The sequence below is a fragment of the Squalius cephalus genome, assembly GCF_949319135.1.
Source record: "Squalius cephalus genome assembly, chromosome: 13".
Taxonomy (NCBI): domain Eukaryota; kingdom Metazoa; phylum Chordata; class Actinopteri; order Cypriniformes; family Leuciscidae; genus Squalius; species Squalius cephalus.
Window position 1 is genome coordinate 15,091,739 of NC_137134.1, and position 19,160 is coordinate 15,110,898.

Consider the following 19,160-nt stretch of genomic DNA (forward strand, 5'->3'; position numbering starts at 1 on the left):
GACATGGTCAATAATTGTTGCCCGAATTTAATTTGAAACTTGAGCTTGATTTTGTCCTCTTGCTGCTGCAGCTCCTCCAACACGCATACAAACTCCTCTTCCTCGGGCCCCTCTGCCATGGCCTCTTACTCTCCTTCCATGCCTATGGCCTCTTTGACCCATGCTTGCAAATAGTAATACAGAGGTGGCATCTTTTATAGATAGATGAGGACTGATTGCTGATTGAAGAGTTGTGCAAATGAGTTTCACACAGGTGCATTAGAGATTTATAATTATGCAACTTTCTATCAGCTGTGAATAGATGTTTTCCTTTTGTTCAACACGGTGAATCCAATAGAGTTCGGGGTCTTTCAATGAGATCTGTGGTAACTGTTTTGACAAAGGGTCTGAATGTGTGAAACAAATGAAATGTGTGAAACAAATGAAATGTGTGAAACAAATGAAATGTGTGAAACAAATGAAAAAGTGTTAAAACATTTGCAAGACAAGACTTCTGCTGTGCTAATAATGTGATGATGAAGATCAAGCGGATCCCAGTTTCATTTAGTGTGTCTTAGCAAATGAGAAAAACTGTAAAGTAACTGGCAGAGGGATGTTGAAAAATTCACGGTAAACACGGAAGCAAGATTGAAACCAAATGATACATTTTTTTTACTGTAAGCATTTGTGGTTGTGAATACAATATTACACAGTCCGAAAAACCTATAACTTGACCTTTGAATTATTTATAGGCCTATTCTAAAGCCATGATTGGTTGGGGTTGTTTGCACATGTGAGGAGTTAGTGTGAGGCTCTGATGAATTAGTGTGGCATTTTGATAGGTTGTGTTAGAAAAAGGAAATCAAGATACTTACTTTTAGATTTTTGCGAGTAATAATTGTGTGTTGTGGTTTTGCAAAAAGTGTTTTATGAAATTTAAAACTGAGTCGAAGGCCGATAATTAGTGTATGGTTTTGTAGATTTGGTGTGTGGTGTTTCAAAAATTGTATGACAAGTAAGGATTTTGTGTTTAAGCAGTTGAAAAAAAAAATGTAAAAGAAAGGAATTGATTGCACATATTGTTTTTTTCCACTGTGCAGAAGTACATCACATGATATACCATTTTGTGGCATCACACCACCACATCCTTAACTCAACACACCAACTTCTCATAACTTTACACGCACACACATAGGTGAAGGGTTCTCAACAAAGACTTGATTTTGATTGAACCTTCTGTGTCTGCACCATTTTTGGTCCCTGATATCAGTGTCACTCTCTGTCTTTAATTCGATAAGGAAGATCCATAATTATGATCTAACAGATTGGGGGCTTTGTCTGGGATAGTCCAAGCAGAACCAGGACCAATTTTGGATCTTCAGGAGGCTGATCTTGTGTAAGTGTGTTTTCTTCTCTAAAGATTGAGATAACACTTGCTCGACGTCAGCCTGTATAAATATAAACTCTCACTGTAGTCTCTGTTTGACATAAAACCCAAAATAGAAAAGGATTTATGATATCTTAAGGCTGGAATTTGTCCAGGCCACTTTGGTTAAAGTGAACAAGATGAGGGAATCATAGTCGTGCGACTTTCATACAAAAGACTAGAGAGTGACTAAAATATTACCAGATCTGTAATTGTTTTATCTGTTGATTGTCATTTGATTGATGTGTCTAAATTAATTGCTGGAATGTGGAAATAGGGTTTCAAGATCACTCCCTGGGGAAAGACCAGTGGATTTTATGTATAGATATAGTAAAGGTTTCTGGACAGAAACTTTAGTGTCCAATCTTGCTGCTTGGTCTGAACCCATGTCACAAAAATCAATGGTGCTTGATGGTTGGGGTGACCCAAATCGGGACATAAAATATATGAATGAATCTGAGGTGTGGAAAAAATATGAAGAAAGTGTGGGTCCAGGGACCTGAGAAAAAGCAAAAAGCAACAAAAAAAAAAAGCCTGCAGCTCTCTGTTGAACCATTGTAAAATGTATGTAATGCCGTTGGATTGCACCACAGAAGCGCTATACCACAGACGAGGCCCTAAGTTGAGCAAGTAAACCCAATTCTTTGGTTTAAATTTAAATATGACACAGGTTTTGTGAATATTGAACCATACAGAGCCAAGCTAAAAACTTCATCTCACGTGTATGTCAAACAGTACTCATTGTCACCTGTGTATCCAGCCACTGTTGGACAATTTTGTAGCACAGGGTGTAGTCGTCAAGGTTATTGTAGTTTTTATTTTAATATCATTTTCAAATTTCCTATAAATTTCAGTTTAGTTTTAGTTAGTTTCATTAATGGTTTTGTTAGTTTTAGTTTCGTTCTTATTTTGTGAACACATTTCTATTTAGTTTTTATATATTTAGTTTCAGTTTTAGCTTTAGTAGGCTAATTATAGTTTAGCAAAGTTAACAGAACACTTCCAGTTAAAGACATTTAATTTCAGCAAAGTTTAATGTTTGTAGTTTGCAGTTAACTCTTGTGAAAACCTCTTAATAATAATAATAATAATAAAATTGTTTGAGGATGAACAAAGAACCAAACATATGCAACTAGAAAGTAAAAATTATTCATTCATACTCATTCATATTAAAAATGAAATCTTGTTTAACGTGGTGTATAAGAAAGAAAAAAAAAATATGCGTATGATTATTATGATTATTCTTTAAGGTTATTTCTATGATTAATCCTTTCAAACATTATTCTTGTATTGATACATTTATGCTTTTTGTCTATTGCTTCGTTTAAAATCATATACTCATAGTTATACTCATATTCAAATGTTCTATTCAGACCAGACATTTAGTATAGGCCTACTTCTCTGACAAATGTAGCCTATGTCTATATCTGGCCTAGATATGTAATTCGTTTTTTCCGTTTTCTGCTCAGTGTGGTATCTAGTCTAACATGTGTGGTTTAGTTTCACATGAGATGTTTATCTTACCTGGAATTAACATACAACCGCAAGTCTAGTCATGATAGAAATATTTAATTGGCTATTTCTGCTTCTTAGGGCTGGTTCACACAGAAAGCGGTTTTGCTTTGAAAAACGGAAAAAAGACGCGGGCAGTGGAATGGGAAAAAGTGCAAGGTCTCGAGACATGTCTTTTAAAAGTTTAACTTATTTTAACTTGCGTTTTTAGAACGTTGTGTCATGCGCGAAATGATGCAAAAGACGCGAGACTCGGTTTACAAATCAGTTTATGGGTTCGATATTTAATTTGCACATGTGGGCGGCGCTGAAACGCCCCTTTCATCTGATTGGTCAAAACGCTCCGCCTTCAGTAAGCTACGAGCTTTTCTTTCTGTCAGGCAAATGCACTTTAATAAAATAATGTCTGAACCACCACTCACTGTTAACTACGCACAATATTTAAAGCAGAAATATGTTGCTGGTCACGTAATTCGTGCTGCTGTGACTTGCAAGCGACCCCAATAATGTGAGCCACAGTATAGCCTATGACAGATTATTTTAGCATGATGTATTTCCCGTTGATAAATACAGTGCAAATAGTTCCGTCTCTTTGGATAAAAGGGAAGTGGAAATAAAAATCAATAATAGGCTGAACTGTACCATGATAATATGTCCGTAACATTAGATGTCCGTAGATGACCTACCCATAACTGTTACATTAGAGTTAGGGGATAACACAGTTTGTACAGTATAAAAATCATTGTGTCTAAAGTTCCCATTAAACATGAAAACCCAACAACCCAATGGGAATATATCCTTGTTGTGTAAAACATCCAGACGTTGGACAGTAACAAAGTACATTTACTTGAGTACTGTAGGGGAGAGTGGGGTAAAGTGAGACATTTTTTACATTTGTTCCCCTCTAAGCGAGCTAAAATGATATATCAGTCAAATTTACACATTTCCCATTAATTCAGGATGTTTCCTAGCAATGGACATTATTAGAATGTATTCAGGACGAAGGGCAGTGAAAATATGATTGTTTTTAAAAAAGTGGTCTTGTGTCTCACTTTACCCCAGCTTAGGGGTAAACTGAGACAGACCAGAGAAATCAAGGGGGTAAAGTGAACCAGCTGGGGGTAAACTGATCCGCTTACTTTTTCCACTCTGAAACTTCCATAACAACACATGTTGTAAAAGTAAGAATCTTGACAGCTAGCTTGGCAACCACACATTCCAGAACTAATGTCGGACTAGTAACAGAATCATGGGGATTGGTCAATTAAGCACATTTTTTTGATGACCCACCGGTGCGCATCTAAGTGAAGGTGCAACGCCCTTGGCGTGATAAGGGTGAATGGCACGCTGGAGAAAATTCCTCCTAAAAAAAAAAATAACTATGTCCAAAATATTGTGACACGTTTGGAAGGTCAATGCATTCAGACCTGCCCTGCCCAGCCCAAGGAGGGTGGCCTGTCCTGGGCCAGATTCAGATTTGTCCGCCACCGCTGGAGCTCTGTCTGGAGCAAAGTCGGTCCTAAAACAGACCTTTAGGTCTTTGTGTAGGAGGGACAATGCTCCACTTGGACAAGGAACACGGACCAGAGAACCGTGGTGGTCAGATCGGGTGGGGAAACCGCCTGGCCCAGCCCAGAGAAAGTGCACTTTGTGTGGGCGAGACTTCCAGTAAATAGGGTCTGGTTTGGACACCCAGTCCCTCGGTGCCAGGGCGTGCATACCGGTGAACGTGCACCGTCCTGGGTGAACTAGGGGTGAAAGACACACTGGAGGATATTCCTCCTCGTAAAAATGTCCAAAAATATCTTATATGCTCACAGACCTCCCGGGCCAGCCCCAGGGAGGGTGGGTCATCTCCGGTCAAAGTCAGATCTGTACACCTGCTGGCGCTCCTGCTAAAGCAACGACGGTCCAAACACGGACGCTCGGGGTGTTGTAGAGGAGGGAGATGACACTCTTATCGGACAAGGTAATGGAAAACAGGCGCCTCAGGGTTGCCTGGGGCCCAGAGGAGTGCACCCTCTCCTTCGGGCCGTTAAGTCGGGGTGCCCGGTCGATTGGAGCTTCGGACGTGCCTGGGGACGGCCCCTGTCCGCTCGAGTGGGAGCTTGCTCCTCCCTGATTTGTGCGTCGATACGAGACCTCGGGAGACTCAGATAGCCTGTCTGAAACGGATGTCTGCAAAGGCGGTGGGGGGGGGGGGGTTCACCATCCGGGGCTTCTCGGTTGATCCCGAACCGTCCGGGGCTTCTCGGTTGATCCAAAGGTAAAACGTATGCTTGTCGAATGGTCGGTCTTGGTAAACGGCGAAGCGACTCCAGGGGCTTGAGACACGCCTGGAGAAAAAGGAAGGTCCTCCGACGAAAACAAAAACGGACAGTGTCTGTGAGGTTGCAGATGGACGAGATTCCCATGCTGACTTTACTCCCTAGCAGGCTACCAGGGAGAGTGCGGAGCTCTTGTCGGAGCGACCTCGGTCCTAAAACGAACCTTGGGGGTTTTGTCGAGAAGGGGACAAATGCTCCATTAGGACAAGGTTAGAGGGAGAAGGTGCTCCACCTCTTTGCCTCAGCTACTGCACCCCAGGCTACTGATTTTGCTTCCCCCTTCTCTTTTTGATGGCTTTTCTACAATGTTTATGACATTAAAAATAAAACATGTCATGTAATATTACGTTAAAATATGTTTAAGACTAAACTTAACTTGTGCCTCATGTCTCACTTTACCCCAAAGCATTTGTCTCACTTTACCCCACCGCCACATTTTAGAAAAAAACGATCTCTCTTAGCAATTCAGGCTTATCTTCAGCTAGCATCATCACATGGTTTTATATGTTGGTAGTTCATCAACATGTATGATATAAGTTTTTCTACCTGAATCAATTTGCTTTGGCACAACAGTTGATTAAGTTGACAGCAAGAAAATTTACTTTTACATGCAAAAAAAATATTTTTGTGAAAAAAACATGCTTACTACAGCACCATGAGGTCCTCTCCTTCATGGCCAAGGGTAAATGAGAGGGGCTTGAAAACATAATGTTCAAATGACCAAAATTGTGTTCCATTGCCTAGATACAGGGGGTGTCTCACATTACCCGATGTCTCACATTACCCCGTTCTCCCCTACTTAAGTACACTTTTTGAGTATCTGTACTTTACTTGATTTTACTGTATTGAAACTGATTTTCATTTTCAACATTGGGTTTGGTCTTCTAAATGCGAATTTTGTCATTGTTTTGGTGAACACTAGCTTAGATAACAGTAAGGCTAACATATTCATACTAAAAGCCCAAAAACTTTAAATATGACACTGTTTGAGGGAACAGCCATTTGGGTGTCCGAAACCATTGTGGACGTTATTGAGTGCATTTATTCAGTCTCACATTCAATCCCACTACTGGAACTGTGTTCTAGAAATAAATGTGATATTGATATGAGGGTAGGAAGGCAGGCATAGATTCAGAGGCATAAGGTACTGTGAGTATTACACACAACAATGCAACAATAATAAAACAATGCATTGACATTTACTTTTGATACTTAAGTACTTTTAAAAACGAGTACTTCTGTACTTTTACTTAAGTAAAAATCGGTCTTTACAACTTTTACTTGTAACAGAGTAATATTTGACCAGTAGTATCAGTACTTTCACTCAAGTAAGGAAGTTGTGTACTTTGTCCACCTCTGAAAACATCTGTTCATAATCTGTGATTACACAATTCCAATATGAACAGCACCAGGAGGCATCTGGAATAACTCTGCACTGATCAATCCGCATTTTTAAGCCAGCTAATTTTACAGTAGGCACATATTCAAAATGTCCTTCTCATATAACGCCAACAACCTGGGCTTCCTTTGTGAAATATAGCAGACCACCGGTTTAAATAACAGTTTAAAAAAGGTGGTCTGCTATTTTTCTCAAAGGAAGCTCAGTCAGTCAATCAGTCAGATAGATAGATAGATAGATAGATAGAAGTTTAAATGTGTTAGGCCTATATAAATTTAGGAACATAACAAGCATTACAAACTACAATAGCCTAAACAGAACTGGAACCTTTGTAAGATATGCGCTCGTCTTCACAAAAACTACATGCAGGGTTTTTAAACATCTCGTGTGGAGAAAATATTGTTTGTTCTGGGCAGTATGGCAAGCCATGGCAAAAAGCAGAACTTGTAGGCTATAGCCTACTTGAAAGGAAAACAAATTTGCAGAGTAAAAACAGAGTTTGTGTTGTTGAATCATATTTTTTTTTCTAGTAGGCTACATCTTAAAATATAGAGCTCATGACAAATAAAAGTTCCAGATGGACAAACATTAAATGCAAAAACCAGTGTGAATAATGTCGTGTTTTTGGGCATAGATTCAAGCGACACGTTGTAGAGCAACTGAACAGCATTTATTTTGCGTCATTCAAACTCAAAGCCATTCACATCACAGTAAGCACACAGTAGTCCCCACACTTCCTGTTAGGCCCTTCACCATAAAACAGATTACACAACATCCCCCTTTCTATGAGATGAATGCAGACTTAAATGAACCTATACTGCATGAAAGAAAACTCTTTTTTTCTTTCTTTTACCTTTTACAAATTATTGAACACTTTCTTTTTATTTAACTCTTTTGTATTCACAAGTTCAGTCTTTGAAGTTTTACGACAACTCTGCCAAGCCTAGTTCTGACAGGACCTGGGGTAGCTGCCTTTGGAGTATTAACAGCGAATGTCTAATATGAAGAGAATTGGCACTCTCTGGTTACTTCCAGTTTCTGGACTGGCTGCAGTAACACGTCTCTGTCCATGCGGGGGCGCTCGCAGGCGAGTGCAGAATGAATGGAGGTCTATGGAGCTATACCCATCAAAATCCACTTTTCTCAGGATACAATTTTTTGTCTAGTAATTTGAATGTTGTATTCGAAAGGAGATGCAAAGAAAAGGAGATGCAAAGAAATTACAAATCTTGGACTGCTGGTTACATGTCTGAAACCATGGCTTGAGAACTGAGGTCCATTGTCGCTGTAGAAAAGCTCTGGAATCCCATGTCTGGAAAAGATTGACTTTAGGTGTACTATAACATCTTCTGATCTCGTGGGCGTCAGTTTGGCTATCTCCACAAATCTGGAATAATAGTCCACCACAAGTACATAGTTACTGTTGTTGAGAGTAAAAAGATCAGCTCCAACTTTTTGCCATGGTCTTTCAGGGAACTCACTGGGCATTAAAGGCTCCACTGAGTTGGCACGTTCTTTAATGCATATGGTGCAGTTTTTCACAAGTTCGTTGATTTGGCCACTCAGACCAGGCCACCACACTGTCTCTCTAGCTCTCTCTCTGCATCTAGACATTCCCTGATGTCCCTCATGTAGGGCTACGAGGACAGAGTTGCGCATAGTGGTAGGAATCACGAGTCTGGTGCCTTTCAGTAACAGTTCATCATGTACAGTTACAGTGTCTCTGTGTGGCCAATATGCTTTGATTGGGCCTGTGAGATGGCTGTAATCTGGCCAGCCTCTCTGACACAATGACATGACTTCAGAACATGTGTTGTCTGTTTTTAGTTGTTCTTTCAGTTGTGTGATGTACGTTGAGCTAGCAGGTAGGCTTCTGATTATTTCATCGACGTAGATGTTTGTGTCAGCCAGTAGTTCTGCTGTAGCCTTAGAATCTGAATCTTGCTCGACAGGTGCGTGTGACAGTGTGTCTGCTGTGAAGAGTGCTTTGCCTGGAATGTGTGAGATGGAGTAACTGTACCTCATGAGCCTGAGTCGGAACCGCTGGATCCTGGGTGGAAGCTCGGTTAGGGCTTGTTGTCCCAGCAGACTGACAAGTGGCTTGTGGTCAGTTTCTAAGGAGAAGTGTCTCCCGATGAGAAAGTCTTTAAATCTTTCGCATCCCCACGTTAGTCCAAGCGCCTCCTTCTCCACCTGTGCATACCTCTGCTCTGTCTCAGTTGAGCGTGAGGCGTATGCGACAGGTCACATCTTTTGCTGGACATTGTCCTTTAGCATGTGCAGGGGTTTTACCACATCTGTAGCAGGATCTCTCATTTGGTGTTTTGGACTTTGTTGTGTATTTTGGTTGACTTGGGGACTTGTATTTTGGATGCTGTTGTTTCCTATATTTCACTGACACAGCATCTATTTCCATGTTGCTTTCTCCTCTGATGTCTGTTTGTTGCCTTTTTATGACTTCTGACTGCCGGGCTTGATTTACTGCCTTCTCCAGCGTCAAATCCTTGTCCATTTGAAGTCTCTCAGCTAAGCTGGTGTCTCTGAGTCCCACGACGAGGCGATCTCTTAGTAACTCATCGCGTAGTGCTCCGTAGTTGCAGTTTTCCACCAAAGCATAAAGTGCGGTGACAAACGAGTCAACAGTCTCATTAGCTAGCTGCACTCTTTGATTAAACCGGGCTCTTTCGTAGATAATGTTTTTCCTGGGCACGAAATATATGTCTAAGTGTCTCTTACCGCTTGGTACTGTTGTCTCTGCACGTCCGATAAAGCTTGACCTCGAAGAATGTCGTCCGCTTCATCCCCCATACAGTAGATGAGCGTGTTTACCTGGTTAGCCTCTGAGCTAAGGTGCAGATTGCTGGCTAATCGGAATCTTTCAAACCTCCGTATCCACTTTTCCCATTGCTGAGGCTTAGAAAAATCAAATGCTTCGGGAGGCTGAATGGTGAATGTGGCGTTTGGGGGTGGATTAGCGTTAGCATTGTTGCCGTTTACTTGTAGCTGGGGCGGTAGAATGCGAGGCTGCGTATGCGGTGCGCTAGCTCCCGCTTCATCTGTATCCGACATCTTTTTCTCCGGATAAAGTCTTTTTCACTCCCAGAACAGCTTACTTTCACTCCCCGGCGATTAAGCTCTTACTGCCGCCCGACTTCTGACACCATGTCGTGTTTTTGGGCATAGATTCAAGCGACACGTTGTAGAGCAACTGAACAGCATTTATTTTACGTTGTTCAAACTCAAAGCCATTCACATCACAGTAAGCACACAGTAGTCCCCGTACTTCCTGTTAGGCCCTTCACCATAAAACAGATTACACCACAAATAACAATATGTTAAAATAAACTAGAGAGTGGATACACAGATATGGCCTATTTATTTGTCATTTAAACTGATGCAAACAGTGGAAAACATTTATTATCCTGTCCCCCCCTCTAGTGGACAGCATTAAGTATTACGGCCTTCATTGCTCAGATAACGCAAGTCATTTTTTGGGAAAGTAAGTCTGACCAGTTAGAAAAGATATAAGCGAGTCAGACTAGTCTGAAGGTCTGAGCTGAGTTTGGTGAAGCATTAAAGTTCTAGGCAGAGTCAATTTCTCATAATAATAATAATAAATAATAATAATAATAATAATAATAATAATAATAATGTTCAAATATGCTGGCTTTCTTAAGCCAACATAATAAAGAAAACTCAGAGAAACGTCGACCAATTCAGTATGTAATAAAATTGTATTAGTTTTATAATAAAACTAATAACATTTTAAAGGTATGCCGTGCTCTTCAACCGACATGATTTAATTAATCCCAAACCTGGTAATTTTGTCAGTATTAATATACGTTCACTGATTCTAGCTTCTCTCTTTTCTGTCTCTTTCTTTTCATGTGAACTGAGTAGACTACACATGCTTACATTTATAAATATAAACTTTATTTCTATTCAATTTTCTAAATTAATTATAGCCTACAGTCTGGCATATGTCTCACACACGTGTGTGTACATATGTCACACACGCCTACCTGACTTTTGATGTAAATAAAAGATGAGAGTGGTACATGTTACGGACAAATTATCATGTACAGTTCACCCTATTATTGATTTTTATTTCCACTTCCCTTTTATCCAAAGTGACGGAACTATTTGCACTGATTTATCAACGGGAAATACATCATGCTAAAATAATCTGTCATAGGCTATAGGCCATACTGTGGCTCACATTATTGGGGTCGCTTGCAAGTCGCAGCAGCACGAATTACGTGACCAGCAACATATTCTGCTTCAAATATTGTGTGTAGTTAACAGTGAGTGGTGGTTTCAGACATTATTTTATTAAAGTGCATTTGTAAGTGCCGCACTGATATTGACTCTTATTCTGCCTGACAGAAAGAAAAGCTTGTAGCTTACTGAAGGCGGAGCGTTTTGACCAATCAGATGAAAGGGGCGTTTCAGCGCCGCCCACATGTGCAAATGAAATATCGAACCCATAAACCGATTTGTAAACCACTAACAAAAAATTAAAAATCGAGCCAAAATCTAATTTTTCGTTCTTTAAACTAAACTAAAAAACGAATAAACGAGCTGGTTTTCATTTCTCGTTATTCCATTCCAAACAGAAAATCAAAATACCAAAAGATACACGGACCGCAGTGGAATGGAAAAAAGTGATTTTCCGGTAGGCTACAGGATGAGAGCTTATTAATTACAAAAACGACTATTTATTTTTGCTAATTATTATTTTATTTCAGTTAGTTTTTCAGTAAGTGTTGTTAGTTTCGTTTAGTTTTAGTTTTTCATTTTTGTTGAAATTTCTATTTTATTTCAGTTTACGAAAATGTTTTTTGACCAATAGTTTTAGTCTTAGTTTCAGTTTTCGTTTACGAAAATAACCTTGGGTCGTGCCAACACACTCACCCTATAACACACAAATTAATCCAGTTGTTAAAGCATATGGCACTAGCTGGCAACTCACTCAAGAGTAGACCTGCGTGCCATTAACCAATTATTCGTCCCACTTGTGCCAGTCGTCCTCAACGCGCCTATGATGAATTCCATACCCCTACATACGGGGTTCAAAGCATCAAAGGCTTCAAAGTTTTCTGGGACTCATACATTTATGTAGGTCATCGAAACCAGACTGTACATTTCACGACAAACAGTTGACAAACTGTTGATTGACCACACGGCACCTCCATTGCACAGAATAACGTGGACGGAAGAAACCACGCACCACTTTAAGGCTTCAAAGAAAGCTATGACGTCAACTCCCATGCTGGGACTTCCTGACTACAAAAAGACTTTCCACTTACATGCTTGGGAGGCTTATGAAGGTAAAAGAGTAGCAAAACTCGAGACCACGTAGATGTGAATTTGAGAACTTGTACAATAAATATTCGTCCTTGTACGTGAACATTTACACTCACAGCTCCAATGTGAAAACCTGTAAAATAAAAATTGAATGTTGAATGTTGAAATTTGCACTCGCAGACAAGTCACAAACCTGTATTCTGAATTTGAAGCTGGACACAAGTAGTCACAAATGTGTAAAATGCCATTCTAAGGTGTGGCATCAAACCACTAAGGTGTGCTTTTTGCTGGATTTATGCCAAATCATGTAGGTATTTATATGGTTTGCGAACGTATAGGTGCTTACAAGTAATGTATTTCTGGGATGTGCAGTGGCACGTAACTTTGAAACTATTTCTACAATCTATTTCTTCACATGCTACAATAGACTTTAATTGTTTTTATGCTATATTAGGGCTATATGTGGTCCAAAACAGATGTGCGTCTTGGGCTAAATAAACAAAGCCAAATTTTCAAAGTCTTTTTTTGGCTAAAATTGGACCAAATCAGATGGACCAAACAAAGCCCAATTTTCAAAGTCTATTTTTGGGCTAAATTTGGACGGTTTCCCCACCCAGCTCCAGACGTCATTAAGATGTTTTTTTTTTTTTTGGGCTAAATCAAGTTGGCCCGTCATAGCCTTCATTTAGCCCAAAAATAGACGTTTGGTCCGTCTGATTTGGTCCAAATTTAGCCCAAAAATAGACGTTGAAAATTGGGCTTTGTTTGGTCATTTTTAAAACACAGTGCAATTTTGTAAAAATCGTTAATGTTCAAAATGTACTGGCTTAGAAATTGTACAAAGTAACACTGAATAAATGCTGATTAATAAATGAAAGCAGTGTGGTTTTGGGCAATTTTCTATCTCAATAGGGTGCTGAAAACCACCACTGAAGCAAGAGCGCCCTCAACTAGGCGCCTCTACGCTCAGATATGGAGGGTGTTCTCTAGCTGGTGCGCTGCACGGAGCCTGGACCCCTACTCTTGCGAGGTACCATACTCACCTTTTTTCAAGAGCTCATGGACGTGGGTCACAACCCCTCCACGCTCAAAGTATATGTGGCAGCCATAATAGCATTCCAAGCTCTTGTGGCCGGACAATCACTGGGAAGAAGCGATCTCATTGTCCGCTTCCTTAAAGGGGCAAGGAGGCTGAATCCTCCATGTCCTCCCTCTGTGCCAATCTGGGACCTCTCCCCGTTTGAGCCGCTTCAGTCTGCAGGCCTGAAGCACCTCTCGCTCAAAACCGCTCTTTTACTAGCGCTCGCTTCAGTTAAAAGAGTGGGCGATTTACACGCGCTGTCATCAAGCGCGTCCTACCTTGAGTTTGGGCTTAACGACTCCAGAGCCGTCCTTAAGCCAAGGCATGGTTATATTCCTAAGTGCTCTCGACTCCATTCAGAGCACAGGTTATTTCCGTAGCAGCTCTTTCCTCACCAAAGGACAAAAGAGATGCGAGTTTACTCTGTTTTGTCAGGGCTCTCAGAGTTTTATCTAGAGCGTTCTGCCTCATTCATACAGTCAGAACAGCTTTTTGTGTGCTTTGGCGGCCGCATCAAGAGGCTCGCCGTCTCAAAGCAGAGATTATCGCGCTGGATAGTTGATGCTATAGTGCTGACTTATGAATCTAAGGGCCTTCATTGCCCCTTAGGTATCAGAGGTCATTCCACGAGAGGCATGGTCTCGTCTCTTGGGCTTGAATACCCATTGAACATATCTGTGCGGCAACCGGCTGGGTCTCACTGTCCACATTTAGCAGGTTTTATAACCTACATGTCCCTGCTTGCATTCAAGGGTACTTTCAATATGAAATGTGTAAGCACAAAACCCCCATAAAACTTGGGCCCGATACTTATCCGGTCCTGTTTTTAACACAAACTACGGTTCATTATTAAGGTTTGGCCCTCATTAGGCCCACTCCTTTTCTTTTCCCTTATGAAGCCCGTCACTGACTGGATTACTGGGTTATACTTTACTCTTTACGGCTTCAGGTATCTTGCCTCGGGCTAATATTAGAGCTAAGTTAAGCACGCACGGCGTTTTGAAGGTTCCCATAGCGTAAGCTACTTACGCAATACGAGAGACCTCTCGAAACGTTCCCTGAGATGAGGGAACGAGTATTGCGTAACTCGCCGTGCTTGTGCTTTGATCAGGGAATCGCTTCAGTCGATTTAACCTAAAGTCCCTGACGGACGATGGGCTCAATTTATAGCCTCTGGCCACGGCCATTCTGGCGGGCTCTGACATGTCAGGGCGCGAAATTCCCTGATTGGTTTACGCGTAAAGTCGTAAAGTATAACCCAGTAATCCGGTCAGTGACGGGCTTCATAAGGGAAAAGACAAGGAGTGGGCCTAATAAGGGCCAAACCTTTATAATGAACCGTAGTTCGTGTTAAAAACAGGACCGGATAAGTATCGGGCCCAAGTTTTATGGGGGTTTTGTGCTGAGCCGCCCCGTCATAGGTTTGTGCAGTTGCCGCAGCACAGCCAATGACCGCTCTCGCCATTCATCTGTGTATGCTGTGCAGCTGCACTGCGTTTTAAAAATTTGGCTTCAATATTCTGGAGAAAAGGAGTTTTCCCATAGCGTAAGCTACTTACGCAATACTCGTTCCCTCATCTCAGGGAACCGAGGATACGTTAGTAACCGAGACATTTCATGTTTACCCCTTTGAATTCAGATAATTCGAGTTTAAGGAAACATGGAAACGGGTTATAGTTCACTGTACACTGTTACCCGCAAAAATGTCACGATTCCAACAACAACAAATAATTTAGATAAAAAAATTTGCACATGTTAAAACGAAAACACAGATACTTACAAGACAAAAGTAGGAATGTCTTTTACCTGTTCTCTTCGACCGACAGATAAGTGAATGCAATGCTCCGTCTCGTTTAAAATGTTTCAAAATGGTGGAAATGTTTATCGTGAGAACAGTGATTTCTAGCCTACTAATTATCAAGTCTCGCGTTGCCAGTAGTCATGTCTCAGTAGGGCTGTTGCCATCTAGCGGTAGCGGTTAAAATAAATTTTGCTGCCGCTAGGGTGCGTCTAGATTTCTAGGCTAGGCTATACTAATCGCTGGTCTAAATCAGGGCTATTCAGAGCTAAATCTATAGGTCGACCATGTCATGAAATGACACTTGCACCTTGTAGATATTATTACCAATGCGAACATAATGGGATATCAACCATCTCATGCGCTGCCTGGCCAAAACAACTACAATTAATCAGTTTTGACTATAAGTGGGCTACAAATAGCCGGTCTGACCACGAGCTAAATCGTGGCTACACACAGCCTACACATAGAACATGTCAAAGAAATTAAACCAAACACCTTGTAATCACAGTTGACTGTGCCTACATGATGGAATATCATACATCTCGCAAGTTATTTTGCAAAAAATTACATTTAACCAGATTCAGTGTTATTTTGGCTAAAAGTGGGTTGCACATAGCCAGACGTATTGGGTCTATATTTAACCGAGACGGTGAAATGACGGCTATTGCTGGGGACTGGCATACTTTATTGAATATTTCTGTTATTGTGCCGTTGGCTGTCGAAACAGCCAGAGTGAAACGCAGTCATGAGGTATTAATGCGTTTCAGAGCTGTTCACCAGGTGTTGCTGCCGTAAACCGCGGACTGATGTTAGCAGATATATTTATTTTCCTCATTTCGAGAGTTTAATATACATTACAGTTTTTTGCCGTACTTTACAGTGCGCGTTAGTAAGGAAGAAACATGTGGTCTGGTTTAAGTAGCGGGGTTGTCAAGATTACAGCGCTTTGAATTAATATGTGAGAATGTAAGGGGAATGGCGATTTTTTTTTTTTTTTTTTTTTTTGCGGAAAATGTAGGTCAAAATGTTGGCCTAAATACGAAAAAACTTTTAGTTCTCGGTAAGTCTACATAATTAAGTTCATGTGTAATTTGCTCTTAAAATGTGCTTATTGTACTTGCCTACTGATAAAATAATAAACCATTTCAGAATCCAGGAAATGAAGACAAAAGGTCAGGGCCAGCAATTAGGGAAGATGTTAAATCAGTCTAAAAAGATAAATAAAGATATTAAATAAAGTATCGACTTTTTGTGTGCTGTATTTGTTCTTCCAAATACATTGTTTATTTGTAAAACATCAATACAATTAATATTTAAAAGAACTAGGTGTCCCACTTTGACAATAAATGTTAGTTTATTGCATGAAATTCTTGGAAAATATATGAATATGAACAAGTTTTTATATAAAAAAAGAGGAACCTGTATGTTGTTGTCAAGATCTTTAGCTACTTAAAATGGTTTAGTATGAGGAAGTCATTTGGAACATATTTTAACACGAAACCAAAGGCAAATTACTGTGTGAGAAAATGTCCCACTTTACCTGTATTCACCCTAGACTGTTTAGAATGTTTAGGTATGAAAGCAAGGCTGTGAGGGATAAACTTACCATGTTTTCAATGGCATCCGCTGTAAAAAGCTGTATAAATCTCCTATATCAATCTCCTATATCACTTATAATTTTCAGCTCATATTGTCTGGAGTTTTTTGTCTTCTGAAATTTCTTGGAAATATAGTTTTGCAGTGTTTCGTCAGCAGAACAATCCAAAAACACATTAAATAACAGTACAACCCACTGAAGAGATGTATGTCTGTCTATCCCTCATAGCCTCATTTTCATTCCTGTTAAAAATCAAAGATGGCTCTGCTGTGAATAAGGTCTATATGTCGTCAAACTCAATACCTTGGGTTTTTAATGAGAGGCATTGGATTTCAGCCATCATCTCAAATGCAGGGGTAAGTTTACTGTTTAACACCTGACAGTCTCATGTCTATCTTCAGATAAAGATAAAGGTTCGGCAATGTGACAACCGTGTGACCCCTGCAGACCCTCATGACTGTGTGAAAAGGTCAGTTAGTTTCTTAAAATAATCAGATAACATCATGTGGTACTTCCCCAAAACGTAATGGCATCAAAGAATACAATAAAATAATATTTCCAACACATTCAAGTGCAACATGCAAATAATTTAGTTCTTTTTACTTGATGGTTACGCCATTTCCGAGTCATTAAATGTAACTTTACTTTCATTAAATGTAAAAGTTGTCATTGACCTAGTCTCTTTTTGTGCTCTTTCAGTTGTGCCTCGTTCGCAAAGATGTCCTTAAAGAAGGGGTTACTGTTTTGTCTCCTGGTTTCAGGAACATCTTTACTGCTCTATCTCACTTATATCCCTTTGACAAAAATGTGGTTGCAAAGGACAGAGGGACCAACCAAGGAAACTTTTCAGGAAGTATCAGGGATTTACTATGTTGCTTACCCCAGAAAATACGAATTCATCATTGACCAGCCAGATATATGTGAACAACAAAAGCCCTACTTGGTGGCAATTGTCCCCGTGCCCCCTGGGGACGTTGATGCACGCAATGGCATCAGGAAGACGTGGGGTAAACAAAAGGTTTTTGGGGACAAAGTGGTGCTGGTTCTGTTTCTTATAGGCGTACACAGTGGAAACGATGAAGAGATGTTGCAGGAGAAACTCCGGAATGAGAGCCAACAATACAAAGACCTTCTACAGAGCAACTTCCAGGATTCCTACAGGAATCTGACCATTAAAACCATGGTGATGCTGGAATGGCTCAACAAAAAATGTCAACAGGCGTCCTACGCGGTGAAAGTGGACGCCGACGTGCTCCTAAACATGAACAACCTAATAAATATGCTTGTGAGTTTGAACGCAGTACAACGCAACTATATGACCGGGTTAGTGTGGTATGGCAGCACTGTAATACGAGACCCGTCCAACAGGTTTTTTCTCCCCTACGACGTGTACTCCAGGGACACATATCCTCCATATCCTCTGGGCATGTGTTACATCATTTCTATGGACCTCCCACAAAAGATTCTACTGGGAGCAAGGGAAGTTAAGCCCATATATATTGAGGATGCATATCTTGGAATGTGTTTGGAGCGTTTAGGTATCGTCCCCACCAAACCGCCAAACATCGAACTGTTTGAGGTGAGACTACTGCAGTACAATCGCTGTTACTATTCTAGACTAATAGCAATACTTACAGAAAACACAAATCAGATGACTTCTTATTGGACAGATATTTATTCATCCAGCCAACCATGCTGAGGTGGAAACATCCCGAATATTCCTCATATTATGTTTCTGACCGCAAGAAAAAAACATGTTATGTTGGTGTACTGGTTCACTTTACATCAGTTTACAAAATGTGTATAAAAAGTGTGTGTGTGTGTGTGTGTGTGTGTGTGTGTGTGTGTGTGTGTGTGTGTGTGTGTGTGTGTGAGAGAGAGAGCATTTTATTTGTTTCTATCAAGTGAAACCATTTGCATCATGAACATATCCTCAGGATCGAAGTGTATGCAAACTTATTTTTTTTTAATTATTTATTACTTGCTGATTTACAGTCAGAACTTATGGAACTGACATGAAAACAATATGCAGATATTACTCTTAATACATCCATTCTGTCACAGTTTGGGTTTTCTTATCATTGTCATGTTTCTGTGTCTTGTCATGTGATTCCCTGTTTGTCATGTTATCCTGCCATGTGTCTTGTCAATACCATGCTTTTGTTTTATGTTTGATCTTGTTTTTGAATTGTTTTGTTATTAAAGTTGCGTTTGGGTTCTCAACCAGCTTGCCTCCAGTGAATCTTTTGTAACACATTTAATATTTGAGTTTTTTTTTGTTTTGTTATTCCCATTACGATGTGTAGTCATGGAGACCGAAGAGCGCATGATGGGCGGGGAGATTGAAAATGCTCTGTACATTCGCAGATGTTATGTGTGAACACCCAAAGGAAACACTGTGCAAATATCACTAAACAAGTGATAAAGCATATAATTTTTGTAAATTAACACCAGATTTTATCACTAGCTGCCCAACACTAGGTTTTTTATCACTCAGAAATTTGCTGTGTAGCTGGCGACTCACACAAGACCTGCGTGCCATTAACCAATTAATTGTCCCACTTGTGCCAGTCGTCTTCAACGCACCCAGGGACGGATTATGACTTGTGAAGGCCCTGGGGCCAGTTATCTCCAAAGGCCCCCCCCAGCCCCCCCTCAGTTCGATAATAAAATCGTTTTTTGATAAATATAATGCACAATGTTGTTGGTGAAGACAGGGCTGCCAAATCTC

General features: G+C 40.4%; 1 protein-coding gene across 3 annotated transcripts; it reads left to right on the forward strand.

Moving 5' to 3' along the window:
- The first annotated feature begins 1,185 nt into the window (after window positions 1-1,185).
- Window positions 1,186-18,654, forward strand: LOC307169372 (beta-1,3-galactosyltransferase 2-like). 3 transcript variants are annotated; one of them, XM_079889982.1, is made up of 3 exons: window positions 1,186-1,375; window positions 16,831-16,898; window positions 17,129-18,654. In XM_079889982.1, exon 3 carries the CDS (start codon window positions 17,148-17,150, stop codon window positions 18,126-18,128), a length of 981 nt encoding a protein of 326 aa, XP_079746108.1. In that variant the 5' UTR covers window positions 1,186-1,375; window positions 16,831-16,898; window positions 17,129-17,147; the 3' UTR covers window positions 18,129-18,654. The 3 variants fall into 3 exon arrangements, with proteins under 3 accessions (XP_079746108.1, XP_079746107.1, XP_079746109.1); XM_079889981.1 differs by lacking the exon at window positions 1,186-1,375 and adding an exon at window positions 15,511-15,640; XM_079889983.1 differs by lacking the exon at window positions 1,186-1,375 and adding an exon at window positions 15,511-15,640 and having other exon boundaries at window positions 17,191-18,648.
- The last annotated feature ends 506 nt before the right edge of the window (window positions 18,655-19,160 follow it).

What these genes read in the sequence shown, in the direction of transcription:
- LOC307169372 (XM_079889982.1), top strand. Translation starts at nt 17,148, where the DNA reads ATGTCCTTAAAGAAGGGGTTACTGTTTTGTCTCCTGGTTTCAGGAACA.